The sequence below is a fragment of the Heloderma suspectum genome, chromosome 7, assembly GCF_057233095.1.
Source record: "Heloderma suspectum isolate Gila_16-S chromosome 7, 16-S_ref, whole genome shotgun sequence".
NCBI classification, from domain to species: domain Eukaryota; kingdom Metazoa; phylum Chordata; class Lepidosauria; order Squamata; family Helodermatidae; genus Heloderma; species Heloderma suspectum.
The window spans coordinates 111143964-111162603 of record NC_139464.1 but is presented as its reverse complement, the minus strand read 5'-3'; the positions used below and the strand labels follow the sequence as shown (position 1 = coordinate 111162603).

General features: G+C 45.0%; 2 protein-coding genes across 2 annotated transcripts; one reads left to right on the top strand and one right to left on the bottom strand.

The window, feature by feature from the left end:
* The first annotated feature begins 2879 nt into the window (after positions 1-2879).
* Positions 2880-10476, top strand: MED21 (mediator complex subunit 21). Its single transcript, XM_084811114.1, has 4 exons — positions 2880-2946; positions 4159-4273; positions 7478-7578; positions 9227-10476. Exons 1-4 carry the CDS (start codon positions 2905-2907, stop codon positions 9398-9400), a joined length of 432 nt encoding a protein of 143 aa, XP_084667240.1. The 5' UTR covers positions 2880-2904; the 3' UTR covers positions 9401-10476.
* Positions 10477-13455: 2979 nt separating this feature from the next.
* Positions 13456-17890, bottom strand: LOC146340185 (phospholipase A and acyltransferase 1-like). Its single transcript, XM_084811909.1, has 2 exons — positions 17624-17890; positions 13456-13536 (listed from the first exon to the last, which is right to left on the bottom strand). Exons 1-2 carry the CDS (start codon positions 17888-17890, stop codon positions 13456-13458), a joined length of 348 nt encoding a protein of 115 aa, XP_084668035.1.
* Positions 17891-18640: the final 750 nt, after the last annotated feature.

The window sequence follows — 18640 nt, the reverse complement described above, 5'->3', positions numbered from 1 at the left end:
CAAGGGTGGTTAGGGACACAATCCTATGCATGTTTAGACAGAAAAAAGTCCTACGGCTCCCAGCATCCCCCAGACAATTATGCTTGTTGGTGGATGCTGGGAGTTGTAGGATTTTTTTTTTGGTCTAAACATGCATAGGATTGCACCCTAATGGGGGTTGGGGAATAAGTAATCTGCATCAAGTAATCCAGGGTATATGCACCCATACATTCTAATTTAATAGTAAAACCTGTTTCTATTTATTGTGAGCCAATTTCCAGTTGTATCGGTTTGGGATTGAAGAGTTAGATTAGACTAGGCTAGACAAGATGAGATAATAAACGCTTCTCCCGAGGTGCTAGTATACATTTTTAAAGTGTGTGTGTGTGTGTGGTAGAGGGTTGGTTTAGACAAGAGGAATCATCGGGGCACAGTAGAACCGGAGTAAAAGCCCTATGTAGATTGGCCTTGCGTGTGCATATTGCAAAGTGGCTTGTGGTTATTCATTAGAGTTGGTGGCAGTACCTTTTCAATATAAATCTATTTAAAGGTAAAGGTGTCCCCAACCAGTCATGTCCAACTCTAGGGTGTGGTGCTCATCTCCATTTCTAAGCCGAAGAGCCAGCACTGTCCGAAGACGCTTCCGTGGTCATGTGGCCAGCATGACTGAACGCACAGGTGCACGGAACGCTATTACCTTTCCCGGCGAGGCGGTACCTATTTATCTACTTGCAGTTTCTTGCTTTCGAACTGCTAGGTTGGCAGAAGCTGGGACTGAAGACGGGAGCTCACTCCGTCATGCGGTACTCGGGTCTTGAACTGCTGTCCTGCCGACCTTCTGGCCTGCAGTTCAGCGTCTTAACCACTAAGCCACCGCGGCCCCCATAAATCTATTTAGTCAGAAATAAATTCCATTGGTTAAATGAGGTTTGCTTCATAGCTCAGTTCTATACCTGTTTCTCAGAAGTAAATATCACAGAGTTCTGCGATTCCTAGGCAACTGCGCAGCAATGCGGCTTTGAGTCGGCATGCCCTGCAATACACTCGTGATGTACTGCGCACTTCCATAAGAGACTCGCCGTGCCCTTTTCTTTGCCACTATACTGAAATGCACAGCTGTGCAGTCCTGTGAGTATATGAGTGCGACACTTCAGTGGCTCTTTTCTATTTGAGAGGCTCTGCTGTGTCTTTCTGACCCTGTTTTAGGTAAAAATTGGGTGTTTTGTGCTCCACCATATCCACACCATCAGTTTGTCAGTTCCCCAGCCTGAGACTTTCATGATGGTTCGCACTCATAAGTGTGAGCCATCACTCCAAAATGGTGCCTGGAGAGATGTTGTTCCTCCCCCAAGACCCTCCCCAGCCCTTGGGAACTGAGTCCAAAAACAACTGTTGTGAAGATACAAAGCTGCAAAAATGTGATTAAATAAATGAAAATGCTCCTCTGTAACTGCGCAGCTGCAAAGGGATGGGGGAGCAAAGGGGTGTCACAGGCACTACGCATGCCTACAACACGCCCGCTGTAAGATGTGAAGTCAGGTCAGGGAAGGAACAGACAGCCCACAACCGCGGGGGGAATCCACAGCAAACCCCCAAAATCTCAGTAAAATGACACCTTGGAGCTCTGCTTTTTCAGGGCGAAAACCACAGATGGTTGCGAAGTCACGACTGTGTCATCTATCAGAAGGGACCTTGCCTCGCACTCACCCCAGAGTAAAAGCCCGGAGTAGATGGGGCCCTAGAAACAAAATGTGCAAAGAATTACAGTCTTGGGTTTTTCTGCCACGGCATTTTTCTGTGCTTTGAACAGTTGCCTGACTAGCCAAAGTTCAACAGGTGAAGCATTCCCCATCCTCATACACAGAACTGCATCCCTGGAAGCTGCACCTGTCGTGCTATGTGCAGGATATCGGCTGGGGGAGGGGAGATGCGAACCCTACTGAGGCTGACGCGATCCATTTCGCAGCCTTTCGTGATAAAATCCCACTGATTTCAATGGGAGTTCTTGCCAAAAACGCACGCGGAGCTTTGCAGCTACGCAGCCCTACCCACGCACATTTTTTGTTGTTTCTTCGGTCAGCCGCTTCCGACTCTTCGTGACTTCATGGACCAGCCCGCGCCAGAGCTTCCTGTCGTCCGTCGCCACCCCCACCTCCCCCAAGGTCGAGCCCGTCACCTCCAGAATATCATCCATCCACCTTGCCCTTGGTCGGCCCCTCTTCCTTTGGCCTTCCACTTTCCCTAGCATCAGCATCTTCTCCAGGGTGTCCTGTCTTCTCATGATGCGGCCAAAGTACTTCAGTCAGAAGCAAATCCCCCTGGGTACAATGGGCCTTTGTTGTTGTTCAGTCGTGTCCAACTCTTCGTGACCCCGTGGACCACGGCACGCCAGGCCTCCCTGTCCTGCGCTCTCTCCCGGAGCGTGCTCAAGTCCATATTCATTGCATCGGTGATGCTATCCAGCCATCTCATCCTCTGCCGTCCCCTTCTCCTTTTGCCTTCAGTCCTTCCCAGCATCAGGGTCTTTTCCAGGGAGTTTTCTCTTACAATGGGCCTTACTCCCGAGCAGTAAATTCTACTCCGCCTGTATTTATCACTGGAGTTCTACTACCCTGAGCAACGGGAGAGCGGCAACGCCGCCTCTCTCCCGACAGAGGGAGCACGACAACGCTGCTCTCCTTCTCCCCGCCATACCATAGAGACAGGGAAAGACCGAGATTTGCGCTGGCGAGTCTATGGTCCCGGCGGCGTACCCATCGGACCAGAAAGAAAACGCCCGCTGCGTTGCCTGGGAACCCCGTCTTCCGCTTCTTCTCCGGCCTAGCCTAGACCGAGCGATGCCATTGGCTGGTTGCTCTTCCCGAGGGCGCCGCCCTATGACGTGTTAGGGGCGGAGCGTTCCTTTGGGAAGGGAAGGGGCGCGTAATGGCGGACCGTCTCACGCAGCTGCAGGACGCGGTGAATTCGGTGAGTCGGAGGCTTGCGGGAAGCGCTGAGAGCTCTCTTCTCCGCTCGGCCCGGCACTGCCTGGGATTTGGGGCTGTATTTTGGGCTTTTCCTGTGGACTGTTAGCTGAAAGGAGAGGAGGGGAGCGGACTGGCCTGGAAACGGCGACACCAGAGGAACCCCAGTCTGGAGCAACCGGTAGAGGAGGACCTGTGTAGGGTCTGCGATGGAAGTGACTCTAGAACTGTCCTGCTGGGTCAGGCCTAGGGTGCAACCCTATGCCAGTTCAGACGGGGAAAGGGGCCTACAACTCCCAGCATGCCCCTGGGGCATGCTGGGAGTTGTAGGCCCTTTTCCCCGTCTGAACTGGCATAGGGTTGCACCCTAAAGGTCTGTTCAGCCCCATACCCTGTTCCCAAGAGTGTCCAGGAAGACGCTCGTGGAAGCCCATGACCAGGATGTGGCACTGGTGGTGATGGTGCAGAGGAAGGACTGATGGTGCCCTTCCTTTGAACGTGGTAGTTCTGGTTCAACCTTCCCCAACCTGGTGCCCTCTAAATGTGTTGGGCTACAACCCCCGTAATCCCTAGCCATGGAAAAGTGGAGCATTTCTCTGGTTAAAAAAAATGGAATATTTGGTTTAAAAAATGGGGTTGGCGATGAAATCTTTTGTGAAAATGGAATATTTCTCTCTCCCTTCCATTTTCAGTTTGTGACTTTATGTTACAGGCTCTTCTTCCTACATGTAATTCAGAGGATTGCTCGAGTTACCTTTGCTATTATCTTCCTCTAGTTCTATCCTCTCGTTGTCCTTTATCTAGCCTAACCCTCCTCTTTCCCTCTTTCCCTGTATTTTGAATAACAGTCATTTTGGTACTTTGGTACACCGTATGGTTTGATACTTTCGCAGTACTACAGATATTTGCAATGTGTGCTAAGGAAAGCAGTGGCATGTATCATCTAGCAATGGTATGTATTGTCTAGCTTGAGAGTCAAACAGAATGTTGGGTGCGTTGTCTGTTGTCCTTATCTGAAGTTGCATTTCATTAAAATTTTGGCTAGGTATAAAAGGTGTGCACACATGGAACAGCTGGTAGAATAAAGGTCTTTGCCAAGTTCTTAAAATATGTTTTCCTCTTGGTGAACAACTACAGTTTTGTTATCTTGTGGCAGGGCTTAAATGTGTTGTGATGCTATGATTTTGTAAGCTAATCAGTTTGTATTTGTCTATAGCTTGCAGATCAATTTTGTAATGCTATTGGAGTATTGCAACAATGTGCCCCACCTGCATCCTTCAGCAATATACAAACTGCAATAAACAAAGATCAACCTGCTAATCCTACAGAAGGCAAGTAAACCTCATTTTCTTCATTGTAATATTATTTTAGTGGTAAGGGAAGAGGGGTAAGTACTGCTGTCCTAAAGTACCAGTTGTGGAGTAAGTGTCATAATGTAAAGTGTGAATCTGTATTTATAGATGGTTGCCTATATATTCATATTATATTTGATACTAAATGCCTATATTGTTTCCTGACTTGGCTGTCTTCAGCCTCACCCAAAGCCAGAAGTTTTCCATTTTTGCTTGCTGAAAAGCTTACAGGATGCTGGACCTGGAGTTTGTGTCAGTATACAAGGCCTATTGCCTATTTAATCAAAATTTGCTTTTCAGTTGGAGACACAGTTTATTAAAAAGTGTGATTCTATGGTTTTTAGGAAAGTTATTGTTCCAGCTCTGGATTGTGAACTTAGAAGCCGCTGTTGATAGGCTTAATTGGGGTTGTTCAAATGTTGAGATGCATTTTTCTGAACTATCTTTTAAGCTTAGTGATTGTTTAGTAAACATGGATTGCATAAGTTCCTTGTTCAACCATGTTAGTCAGTAGCTAGTTCTCAGAGCTGATTTGTGGGACATCCAGTCTGTAAAAAAGAGCTAATACTTGCCTTAAACTCATTCTGAGGTGAATTCCAATGAATAAACTAATCAAGTTAGTACCATCTATAAGTCTGACTTTTATAAGGAGGGAATCATATATGCAGGAGATACCAAGGGCGACCAATCAGCACCAGAGTGTGCCTCAGGAAGATGAGAATTGGCAAGGAAGAGGCTAATCCCTTTCTGCCAGACTGCTTTGTGTATCTGAGGGGCTGCAGGATGGGACATGACTGGACGGATGGCCCCAAATGGAGGCTGCTATTCTAGGCTCTATAGAGAAAGCCAAACTGTCTGCTTTGCTGGGTTTTAGGGCATTGTGATAAGCACCTTTCTATGTTTTTTTTTTTTCTAATATCCTAGACGTCTTAGCTCCTAGATGTCTTATTGTCTGATATCCCAGATGTCTTATCTGATGTCTTAGCTCAGCTTTCCCCAACCTGCCACCTTCCAAATGTTTTGGACTGCAGCTCCTATCATCCCTGGACAGCAGGCCAGTGGTGGCTTGGGTTGATGGGAGTTTTAGTCCAACACATCTGGAGGGCACCTGTTTGGGGAAAGCTGTCTTAGCTTTATATATGTTAAAAAGCTGTCATGGCTTTGGTACTGCAGAAGGGGCACTCCACACAGATGTTCTGCTGATGGTCAGAAAGGGTTTTTTTGTTACGCAGTAGCTTACACTTGCTTCAGCTCTTGGGACATCATAACTTTAATGGTGGCTGACTTTGTACATGGATGGTGGGAAAAGGAATTTGGACTTACCTAAGACAGCTTATGTAATCTGTCTTGCAAAATAATAATTTCCTAATTTCCCTGGCCTGTCTAGTCCAGCATTCTGTTCCCGCAGTAGCCAACCAAATGCTTATCAGAAAGTCCACAAGCAGGACATGAGCACAGTAGCGCCCTTCTGCTCATGTTCTCCATTGTGCCTCTGATAAGGTAATATATAGCCATCATGACTGCTAGTCAATGATAACCTTATCCTCCATTAATCTATCTAATCCCTTTTTAAAGCTGCCCAGGTTTAGTGGTCATCACTACATCAGCTTGTGGTAGTGAATTCCATAATTTAACTATGACCTGTGTGAAGAAGTACTTCCTCCTTTTATCTGTCTTGCATCTCCCAACACTTGGCTTTATTCTTCATTGGATGACCCCAAGTTCTAGTATTATGAGAATGGGAAAAAAGCTTCCCCTTATCCATATTCTCCATACTATGCATACATTTATACACATCTATCATGTCCCCCTTACCATTTTTCTAAACTAAGAAGCCCCAAATGTTACAACATGTCTCCATAGATCGATTGTTCCAGCCCCTTGATCATTTTGATTGCCTTATACTGCACTTTTTATGGCTCTACAATATCCTTTTTGCCCTGTGGTGATCAGAACCATACATAGCATTCCAAGTGTGGTCACATTCTAGATTTGTATAAAGGCATTATTTGCCTTTATACAGGAAGCTCTGGCGTGGGCTGGTCCATGAAGTCACGAAGAGTCGGAAGCGACAGACCGAATAAACAACAACAAACATTATTATTTTAAAAAAAAGCTTTTTTTCCCTTTCCTAATAGTTCCCAACAAGGAATTTGCATATTTTCACTGCACCTGCACACTGGGACAGTGCTATCATAAAGCTATACACTACAACATCAAGGTGCAATCCTATGGCCTCTAGTCAGTGGCTAGACAGCCATAGGATTGGTTGGTTCCCCGAGAATCAACCTCCACCCTCTCCCATGCTGCCTCGTAGGCAGTGCGGATTGACTCTACACTTGGAAGAGCAGCGCAGAGTGGGGAAAATGGGGCAGTTCTGGGGGTGGGGCGGTCGGAAGAGCTGGTACAACACTTCCGATGTGTCATCCAGCCACCTCTCCCCGCGCTTTGAGGTGCCGCAGCTAGACAGCCGAAATCGGCTGTCTAGCCACGAAAGTAGGGCAGTGGGAGCACTGAGGAGATCCGCTCCTCACCACTCCTCCCGCCCTGCAGTGGATAGGCAGTGCCCCCTGGGGTCGGAGGCAACCGTCGATCTGCATAGGATTGCTCCTCGAGATTCTTTTCCTGGTCAGTCAGCTCAGACACCATCACTATATACGTGAAGTTAGAATTTTTGCTCCAACGTTCATCCCTTTACGCTTCCTTACATTCAACCCCATTTGCCATTTTAATGCCCATTTCCCCAGTTTGGAGAGATCCTTTTGGATCTCTTTGCTGTCCCTTTTTGTTTTAACTAAATAAATTTGGTATCATTAGCAAACTTGGGCACCTCACCTTAACTCCAAATAATGTAGTAATACGTTTAAAGTTACTGGTCCCAATACAGATCTTCGGAGGGACCACTTCCATTCTGAGAACTAGCCATTTATTTCTACTCTTTCCTGTCTGATCTTTAACCAGTTACCGATTTCATTCTCCATATGATATGTTGTAAAATCTTTACAATAGTTCATCTACTTCTTTCTTTATTTGACCTATCTTCTGGCAATACCAGCCATATTAAATATTCCTGTGCATCTTGAAAATACATTTCTTCTAAAACACTATTGAAATAAACAGCCTAGTTTTTTGTTCATTAATAATGATAAAGATGGTACAAATGAAATTGTATTGCTTTTACAGAATATGCACAGCTGTTTGCTGCATTGATTGCAAGAACTGCTAAGGATATTGATGTTTTAATAGATTCCTTGCCCAGTGAAGAATCAACAGCCACATTACAGGTAAGAATGCAATTTAAAAAATTAATATGTTTTGTGTTCTACTGTGCTCTACCTTAATGGGAGAGGCAATATAGGCACTTCAAAATGCCTTTGGAGCACTCATAAAAATGTTTGTTTGGCTTTAGCAATAAACTGGACTTTTAAAACAAAGCACTGCAATCAGCAGGCAGCCTGATCAATTTCAGTGCCATCCAGAACAATATTGCCTGACTAGCTATGGCAGATTGTTGAAATTGAGTAAATGGATGCTAAGAATATCAAATAATGACTGGCAGAGAAAAGTCCACTGTAGTATGTTCTAGTCCTGTATGCTCTAGTCTAGGTTCTCCTTTTAATATCCTGGTCCTAAACCATATAGGGCTTTAAAGGTCAAAATTGCCACCTTGAATTGAGACCAGAAACACATTTGAAGCCAGTGAAACTATGTCAACTAGGGAGCTGCATGTTCCCAGTATCCAGCTCCGGTCAGCAATCTTGACTGTCACAGTCTGGACCAGGTGAAGTTTCTGGACATTCTTCAAAGTCAGTTCGATGTAGAGCACATTATAGTAGTCCAGGTGTGAAGTAAGTAAAGCATATGTTACCTGTTCAGCATTTTCCAGAAATGGGTGTAGCTGGCGCACTAAATTAAGTTGGGAAAATTCTGTCACCTGAGCATCCAGCCTCAAGGCCGGATGCAGGAGCACCCCCAGGCTGTGAACCTGTTTTTTTCAAGTGGAGTGCTGTTCCATCCTTCACAGGCTGACAGTTTACACCCACATGAGTGGTTCTGCTGACCAGGGTTTCTGAATAAAGATGGAAAGAAGAGAATTGGGTGTCATCTGCATATTGGTGACACCACACTACAAATTCCTGGGCAACCTCTTAGCAGTTTCATGTAGATGTTAAACAGCATGGCTGTCCATATAAAACCCAGTAGGTTTTATACCCACTGTAGACAAAAGAACCAAGAAGTCAAATAGGCATCCCCCTGAACTACCTTGCGGAACTGCTCTTGTAGGAAGGACTGCAGACACTGTACAACAGTGTTCCCAGGCCCCATCCCAGCCACATGGTCCACAAGGATTCCATGGTTGATGGTATCAAAAACCTCTGAGTGGGCCAGCTGAATCAACAGAACATATTACTACTATTTCGTTCTAGTGTAGACCATCCACCACAGTGACCAAGGCTGTTTCTGTTCCATAAGCACACCTAAAGCCAGATTCAAATTATCCAGATCCATTTCAGTCATCCAAGAAAACTTGGGAGTCTAGAGGACACTGCATGTTTGAGCATCTTGCCTGACAATGGAATATTGAAGACTGACCTAGTTGCTGCTGTGTCATTAAAAACCCCTAATCCACCTATCTCAAATCTAGTCAAGTTATGGGTGTTTGGCGGGGTGGGGATCTTGGGAGTGCTAATACATTTTGCAAGAGTATAATCTGCAATAAATGAAACTACTTAATATGGAAGTACTTAAAACTCCTTAGTATACTACTCAAACATGTAATAACATGCAGTATTGCAAAGTGTTGTAAGACATCAAATATTCACAGGCTAAAATGAAGAGGGACTCGGTTGTGACTTTTTTCTCTAAAGCATATATCCACTTCCATTTTAGAATACTTAACAAATGTACTGCTCATTTTAAAAATTTCTGTAGGCTGCTAGTCTGTATCGCTTAGAGGAAGAAAACCATGAGGCAGCTGCACGTCTAGAAGAGGTGGTGTATCGTGGGGATATGCTTTTGGAAAAGATACAGAGTGCTTTAGCTGACATTGCTCAATCGCAACTGAAGACAAGAAGTGGCACTCATAGTCAACCTGTTCCAGATTAACCACAGCAAGTGTCAGGACTTGACCATGAAATTTGAACTTTTACAGAATGGGCTTTGGGGGGTGGATAAAACACCCAAGTTATACATCACTGTTGAGCCTTAATCCTACAGAGAAACATATGGTGCTGTGCTTTTGGGAAAGGTCGTGCCTGTTGACACAATCATCATCCTTTTGTACAATACTGTGATAGTTATGAGAAGCAGTCGCAAGTGGAGAGTTGCTGTAACTTCAATATGTTATGTCCGAACCCTGTGCTTTGATTGTTACTTTGTCAGGAAGTCAGAATATCTGATGCCATTTATTAGACAGCCTTGCATAGTCATAACTAATAATACTTGAGGCAAGGCATGCATGTGTGACCAACCTACATAGCAATGTACACATGCATGGGAATGCTTTCTGTGCAGGAAAGGGTCATGTGATGTGTCACTGACCCTGGCCTCTTAACATGCTGCCAGGACTGGGTTTTGTACTGATTAAGCAAAATCACGTAGTTCTTTTAACTGGAAGTTTTCACTGGGTATAGAGAACTTAGATTTTATTTCTTGTGGAAGATCCCTGGATGCTGTTTGCAAGAGGAAGAGCAAAGCAAAAGCATCCCAGAAGCAATTGGACCAATGAAAATGTGTAGACATCTGTACTCAAGAGTGGATACATACTCTCTTCTCATCACTGTACACAGTTACGGGCATGATAGGATGATTTGCTTTGGAATGCAGAAGAGGAGAGATTATGGGAGCACTGGTGGCTTGCCTATCTGTTCCACATAGCATACAACTTTGGCTAAATCAAATGATTTAAGAAATACTGTTGGAAGCGCAGTCTTGGTAGTATCCAAAATCTGAGCTCAGACAATATGAGTGAATAAAGCATAATCTTATCAATGGCCTTAGCTTTGACAGAAAATAACCAACACTTCTTAAAATGGAGTTTAGTATGTCAAATATGTTCAGGAGAAGCAAAGTATTAATGTTGGGGTGTTTGAATTAAAGTTGTATTTGCTGTCTATTTTTTCTCTCCCTGCTCGTTTTGCTAGTGTTGTATGCAAGAGAAATCAACTCTGGTTTCAAATTTATTTTATAGCGTTCATCTTTATTTCATATATCTGAATGCCAACAAAAACCACCATAAAAACACTACAAAATCAAAACACAAAGCAATCAAAATAACAGAATTTTTTAAAGATTAAGGGCACAATCCCATGCATGTTTAGGCAGGAAAAAGTCTTACAATTCCCAGCATTCACCAGGCAGCCATGACTTTTTTCTGTCTAAATACACATAGGATTGTGCCTTAATCCAGTTAAAACGAAAAGCTTAAAAGCCTAAAAGGCTTGGTAGTGAAGAGAGAGATAACCAAGCAGGCTTCTCTGGAGAAGGGGTTCTATGAAGGGGGTACCACCACTGCAAGGGGCCCACTGTTATGTCAGGCAGTGGGGCACCTGGAGGAGAGTCTCACTTGATTAATCTGAGCACTCAGGTGGGTTGATGTGAGAATAAGGGCCTCTTCAGTTAAGCAGCTCTTAAGCTATCTAGGGCTATATATATATATATATATATAGCCCTAGATAGCTTAATATATATATGTATATATATATTAAGCTATATATATATGTAGCCCTAGATAGCTTAAGAGCTGCTTAACTGAAGAGGCCCTTATTCTCACATCAACCCACCTGAGTGCTCAGATTAATCAAGTGAGACTCTCCTCCAGGTGCCCCACTGCCTGACATAACAGTGGGCCCCTTGCAGTGGTGGTACCCCCTTCATAGAACCCCTTCTCCAGATATATATATATATATATGTAGCCCCTTCTACATATATATATGTATGTAGCCCTAGATAGCTTATATATATATATATATATATATATATATAAAAAAGACACCCCCCCCAAAAGTGCTTTGCCTATGCCTTACATGCACGCTAATTCAGATTTTGTTGTGCCACAAAAGTGCAATCTCCAAGTCTATTTCATACTACTGATTTCCAGGGGAAGAAACGTTGAGAATTCTTGAGCATTTCAATGGGCTGCTTGAAGAAAATCTGGCTGTTGCCTTTAGTTCTAAGCAGTTCCAGAATCAAGGTCCTCCCGTTTGTTCTGATACTGGAAAGGGAAGAATAAATGAAATCAAGGTTAAACGCATGTTCTAGAATCTACAAATGTATATGAACATTTCTGTATGATTTTACTCATTGCAGTAGTTTTGTTTTGACAGATACTTAAGAAATTGGCAATTGGAAAATATTGCTTTCATATCTCCCTTAGCAGATATTAATTCCATTACTAGCAACTAATTTCATCTGTTAACTGATTCAAATAAAAACATTAAGAGCGCAATCCTATCGAGATAGGTGGCCACCTCTGAACTCTGAGGCGACCGCCTATCCTAAGCAGGGCAGAAGAAGCACGGAGGGGATTGTGCCCTCCATGTTTCCCCTGCCCTGCTTTTTTGGCTAGACAGCAGATTGCAGCTGTCTAGCAGCAGGAGGAAGGAGCAGGGAAGGAGGCTGCTGTACGACACAGTGGATGTGTCATACAGACAGTTCCACTGTCCCTGCCCTGGAACGCCCCCAGCCATGCCCCTTTTCGGCCCTACCATGCTCTTCTTGCGAGCATGGATGGGGTTGTTCTGTGCTGCCTAGCAGCCATAGGATTGCTCCCTCCATTGTTTTACCATTTTGATCCTTTCCTCATCTAACCCTTTCCAGGGTTTAGGAAAGGGTTTACCCCTTTCTCTTTGGCTAATACCCTAATGTAAATCACATACATGCACAATATTAGCAGTGCACAGCAGAAAAGACCAGCACAATACAGGTGGCAGTTTCAGGTAGAGTAATGATGCAGGGGGCAAAATGTTAATCAGGTACCCCAGCACTAATCCAGGTCAGGCTCATGCATTGCTGCCGCTGCCTGTAAGCACAGAGAAATGTGTTGGGAGATCAGGACGGGGATCTCCCACGTTGCATCTAGTTTTGCCCTCCAAACTATGCTCATGAATTCCTTTCAAGAGCAACACATTTGTAGAGCAGGGATGAGCAACTTGTGGCCCTCCCAATGTTGTGGCCTACAACTCCCATGATCCATCACCATTGGCTATGCAGGCTAGGGCTGAAGGGAGTTGCAGGACAAAACTTTTGGAGGACCACAACTTACCCATTCCTGTCATGGAGTAACAATATGCAGGATGTTGCCCTCATGTTTTTTGTGTAAACAGAGCAATGAGGCTAAAGTCACTAGTACTGGGTTGATACTAAAGGAGCATGAGTTGATGGCCCTGACCTGGTTCAGACAACATGACACTGCATTGTGGGTTAATTAACCCTTGAGGGGCTGCAGCATGTGCTATCCGCCATTATGCATATGCAAAACCCTGGCTGGGGGTTGCCGTGGCTTGTGTTGTCCTAACCTGGGCGGTGGTAGTTATTTGAGGGCTAAACAACCCTCACATAACTCACAGTATGTTTTAGGGTTATGCAAGGGTTGTTTAACCCTCAAATAACAATGCAAGAACTATACTGAGCTGGATGGACTGTTCCTTGACCTAGTGCTGTATTGACTGTGATGGCCCAAACCTGACATTTCCAGAGAGTGCAAAGAATCTACCGAACAATCACCTGGTGCCTTTGGAATATTCCTTGAGGTTGGACCCTGTCTGGCCATTTCCTCATGAGCTGTCTTTTAGCAGAGCTACTGGTCTTTGACTGAATGCCGCAGTGATGCTAAATGCAATTTGTTACTGAAGTCATTGCTTTCTCATCTGCCTGGCTATTAATCCTAACAAATAAGATGCTCTCCAATCAAGTAAACAGAAAGAGACATGGTCTAAATAAAAAATAAAATCTTGCCATGCTAGAGCTAGGTTCTATCCTTCCTGTTTGTCCAGTTGCTTCTGTCTTATAAGGCAAGAGGCAAAGTATGCTTTTGAATGAGTAAGATTTTGCAAACTCTTATTTGCTAGTGTTTTACTACTTCAGTGAGAACTCTCTGGTTCAGTATTGAGAGAGGCAGGGGCTTCTGTCTCTGGAAGCTTAAGATATACTCACCAATCTGCCTATTCACCAGTCTGAGCTAGACATCTTTTGACTTCCTTCACAAAATCTGGATCCACATCTTTAAAGATCACTCTCTCTGCCTTGAAAAAAAAAAGTGTGGGATTAGTACTAAGTGATGCATTACATCTCTTGTTAAAGCAGGCAATGAGTTGTGCAAGCTTGGTTGTAACTTCTTTCGGGGGACAGCTTTGGCCTGCTGTGGTAGAACATCTGCCAAGTTACACAGACCTCCCCAGTCCTTGCTCCAAAATGACAGCATGTACAAATTTCCCCAGAATTTTCAATCATTGAAAAATATTGATACATGGATGCAGATCATTGAAGTTATACAACAATGATTTTATATTTAATTTTACTCAATACGTAGCATTATATAATGCCTTGAGTGTTTTAAAGTGCGTCACATAAATTCTCAGTCATTTTTACAACAACTCTGTGAGTATTCACACACACACACACACACACACACACACACGGGAAAAGCACTGAATGCAGCAAATGACCAGGAGAGTTCTCAGAACAGTTCTCAGAAGTGTGTAAATTTATTTAGGCCCAAAGCATTTTGGAAAAGAAGTTTCCTTTAGGGACATTCCGCAACCTGAAAAATTAAACTCCTTTAATTTTAATTTTAACAGTTTTGATTCTGTCATGAGAGAACTAAGGAGTTTAATTTTGCAGGTTGCCAAAAGCCCGTTTTCTGAAATGTGTCAGGCCTAAAGAAATTCAGGCACTTCTGAGAACTGTTTCTCCCCCAGCCTTTCTTGATGCCCACACAAGGAACTGAACGACCCATACCTGCATCAGTTTGAACAAAGCTTTTCTGTAATTCCAGGATTTCCATGCTGACAAACCCTATGCATATTTACTTAAAAAATGAGCTCTATGGAGTTCAATGGAACTTACTCTGAAGTAAGTGTGGATTGGATCACACTCTTCTAAACTACATTACGTCACTTGGTTGTAACCTTATAAGCTATTATACCACATCTATTGCTATACTAGGTGCCACAGAAAAGAGACCTGGCCCCACCTGCAGGCTTACAATCTACTCAGGTACTGTTTCATGGACTTTGTATTTTCTGCTGTCATATTTTCAGTTTTATCTGTAGCCATCAAGGGGTAGAAAGTTCATAAAGATAAAAGCCAGATTCTCATCCTTCCCCAACTTGGTGCCCTCCAGATGTGTTGGATTCCAACTGGTCCCGCTGGCTGGCAGTGGTGGGAGTTGTAGCCCAGCACACCAGGTTGAGAATGGCTGCTCTAGAAACTAACCAGCATCACAAAGAATAATTGGACAGAAGAGAAGACAGACACCCATGGCCATACATTTTCCACCTATGCTATAATACAGTCAAGGATTGTTTTCTCCTGCTGTATTGTTGTTAGCAGTTTGTTAAAGGTGTGGGTACTTTATGAATACAGATGTCCTAGTTAACCTCTTTATTACTTGAGAGCATGCAGACAGTTTGCTCATTAAGCCCTCTCCAACTGCAAAAACATACAGCAATTTGTCAACAAGCAACTGCATGCATAGGCTCAGGGGGTACCTTTCAAGACTTCTAAGTAATCCATTTCCTTCCTTAGTGAAAAATAGACATAAGATCTTCTCAGACACTTCTATGGAACATAACCCCCAGTCTTAGTGCTAGGTCAGTTATGACCTGCCATTTATCTGCTGCTGGAGAACATTTTGCTTTTGAAGCCTGCTAATCAAGCTGTTCATCTATTACTAGTGCTCTGAGTAAGAGCCACCTGTGATTAGGGGGTAGGTTTCAAATTGCTGGAATATATCCTAGCGGTCCATTCTCTCAACAGTGCAAATTCAAAGGCTGCATGCTGTCGGGAATACTGCAACCTCGTCTGCAAGTTACTGGAAGGGGGCAGTGTTGCAGTTAGTTAATTCACGGGAATTTGGGGCATAGCTAGGCTTAGGATCTCTATAGTCTACAATGTGGTTTCCTGTGATTTCTTCCCTTTGCTCCTCCTCTTCCTTTCTTTCTCTTTCTCTCTCTCTCTGATCTCCTCCATTGCTGGGAGCACATGTATTTGCTTCTGCCAATGTAAGAGAACACAAAATGGTCTGAACAAACTCTTTTGAAATTCTATGCTGTACCTGCATTGCATATGCAAGAATATCTGTAAGTAAAACTGTTTTTCTTTTCTTCACTGAAGGAGGATGTGGTCTCCGTTATTGTCTGTGTGCATGAAAACATACATTCTGTTTTGCCTTTTGGTTTTTCTCTGCTAGCAAGCGGCATCATTCTAGCAGGAGGCAACATTACTAAATAACCCCCATCACTTGTAGAGGTAATGCTCACCACAGCTTAGCATTATGAGAATGAGCCTCAGGAAGCTGTGAGCTCTCCCCACCCCTGTCCTCCTCCAGCACAGCTGCAAGGCGAGAGCAGAAGCTTCTGTTTCTGTTTTAGAATTATTATTATTATTAAATTTATTAATCGCCCATCTGGCTGGTCACCCAGCCACTCTGGGCAATGTACAACATGCAATAAAACAGTTTAATACAATAAAATTCTACAATAAAAACATTTCCTAAAATACCCTAACCCACCCCAAATGCCTGCCTGAACAACCACGTTTTTAATGCACGACGGAAGCTCATTAAAGAGGGGGCATGACAGAGTTCCCTAGGGAGGGAGTTCCACAGAGTGGGGGCCACCACAGAAAAGGCCCTCTCCCTCGTCCCCACCAGTCTAGCTGTCCTGGCTGATGGGACAGAGAGAAGGCCATCCGAGGCTGATCTTGTTAAGCGGCCTGTCTGGTGCTGCTGGAAGCGCTCCTTAAGATAGGCTGGGCCGGAACCATATAGGGTTTTAAAGGTCAAAACCAACACCTTGAATTTGGCCTGGAAAACAACTGGTAACCAGTGCAACTCCTTCAGCACTGGAGTGATGTGATCTCGCCGGCGGCTGCCTTTAATCAGGCGAGCCGCCGCGTTCTGTACCAGCTGCAGTTTCCGAACTGTCTTCAAGGGTAACCCGACGTAGAGCGCATTACAGTAGTCTAAACGAGAGGAGACCAGGGCATGTACTACTGATGGGAGCAGATGGTTGGGAAGGAAGGGGCGCAGCCGCCGTATCAGATGGAGTTGATACAGCGCTGTCCAGCTCATAGCTGACTCCTGAGCCTCCATGGACAGCTGGGAGTCCAAAATGACCCCCAGGCTGCGGACCTGGTCTTTCAAGGGTAGCCGTACCCCATTCAACACCAGGTCAACATCCCCCAGCCTCCTCTTGTCTCCCACCAAAAGTACCTCGGTCTTGTCAGGGTTCAGCTTCAGCTTATTCCTCCCCATCCAGACACTCACCGTCTCCAGACATTTGGACAGGGATTCTACGGCCAACCTTGGTGAAGATTTGAATGAGAGGTAGAGCTGCGTGTCATCCGCAATAACTGCAGAGCACTGTGTTGTCCAAGCCTGGACAAATCTTAACTATGGTTAGTCTTAACTATGGTTAGTCGAAACAAGCCAGCTCCATCAACTGTGGGTTGAAGCTGACTTGTTTTAACCACAGCTAAAATTAACCACACATTTAGGGCACAATCCTATGGCCGCTAGATAGTGTCTAGACAGCCATAGGATTTTTTGGTTTCTGGGAACCGAGCTCAGAGCCAGCATTCCAGGCTCGGTTCCTAGAAACCCGACTCCCCTTCCCCCACCGCCTCGTAGGAGGTGCAGTTTGTTCCCAGCTCTGCGCTCGTAAGAGAAATGCAGAGCGGCCAAAAACGGGGTGTTCCTGGGGGTGGGGATGGGAGGGGACCACAGAAGCACTGTTATGACGCTTCCTATGCACCATCCGGCCTCCACCCCACTCCGATGTGCCCCAGTAGACAGCCGAAATTGGCCATCTAGGTGCAAATGCAGGGCAGCTGGAGCGTGGAGGAGAAGGTCCCTTCTGCGCTGCACCTGCCCTGCATTGGATAGTCAGCCACCTCCAAGTTCAGAGGCGGCTGACTATCCTCAAAGGATTGTGCCCTTAATCTCAAATGGAAGTGAAAGCCTCAGAACCTCTCCTCATGGCTGCCATAGAGGAGATGGAGCGTGTAAGCCCACTTACAGCTCGTTGTCATAATGCTAAACTATGGTTTCGCCTTAAGTCTGAACAAGGCCAAAGTGAAAAATAGACATAAGAGCTTCTGTAGACTTACCTGCTCTGATATAGCAATGTTGTGTCTAATCAATGTGGCAAAGTGCTCGCAGTTAGCTCTCGTAGCATCATACTTTAAGACCTTGCCCACCATGTGCTTAGCTCTTTTTACCACACGATCTCGAGGCAATGGAGAATGGCTTTTATCAAACTTGTTGTTCACAGCAGATTTGTGTTCAAATTCTACAGCCTTCACTTGTTGCCTTTGGACTATGTAATCGCTTGGGCAGATCTTTGGGTCACAACCATTGGCTTTCCAAGGCCGCATCTACATGGCACCAATTTCATTGTTCGCTCCATAGGAGCTGTGCAGTATTAGCACCGCAAATTAACAACTGGGGTGGTAGAGGGGGGAGTTAATGCGGACTTCCCAAGCCAGAAACTTGGATGCGCGATGACGCAGCACCGTTGCTTGACTGTCCTTGGGAACATGTTCAGCGAAGCAGGACTTGCTTATGAGTAGACCCCACATGCACACACACATTTCTCAGGCACGCAGGCAGGCCAGAGATTGAGCCAGTGCTGAGAGCAGAGAGTGCAGAGCTGGGGAGGAGGAGCGAGCGAGTAGCACATAATCTATTAACTGCCCATTCAACAGGCTCCCCTGCCCCGCCCCGCAAAAACGCAGGCTCAAGGAAGTGCTTCAAAGTACATGTTTATGAAAAACATCCACCCTGGCAGCCACCCCTTCTCAACGGCGCAGCTTCGGATCCACGGGCATCCAGCATTCCTCAGCTGTGTTCCTTTGCAGCTGCACATCTCCACTCTCAAGCTCGATACTGAAAGTGAGAGAGGCAGCAACGTGGAACTGATGGCAGTGAGCTACTTCCCGGTAGACATGTTTGCCCCCTGCTCTCCCCCAACTCCTGCCCCAGGCTACTTTCCCTTCCACCAATCAGCGCAGCTTCCACTAGCCCGCTTCTTCATGCGTGTAAATCGCAGCAAATGGGCTCTGAGAAAACCCGGATTTCCCTGGGAAAACCACAATTGGGCTGCGAAGCAGCAACTGCGTCATCTG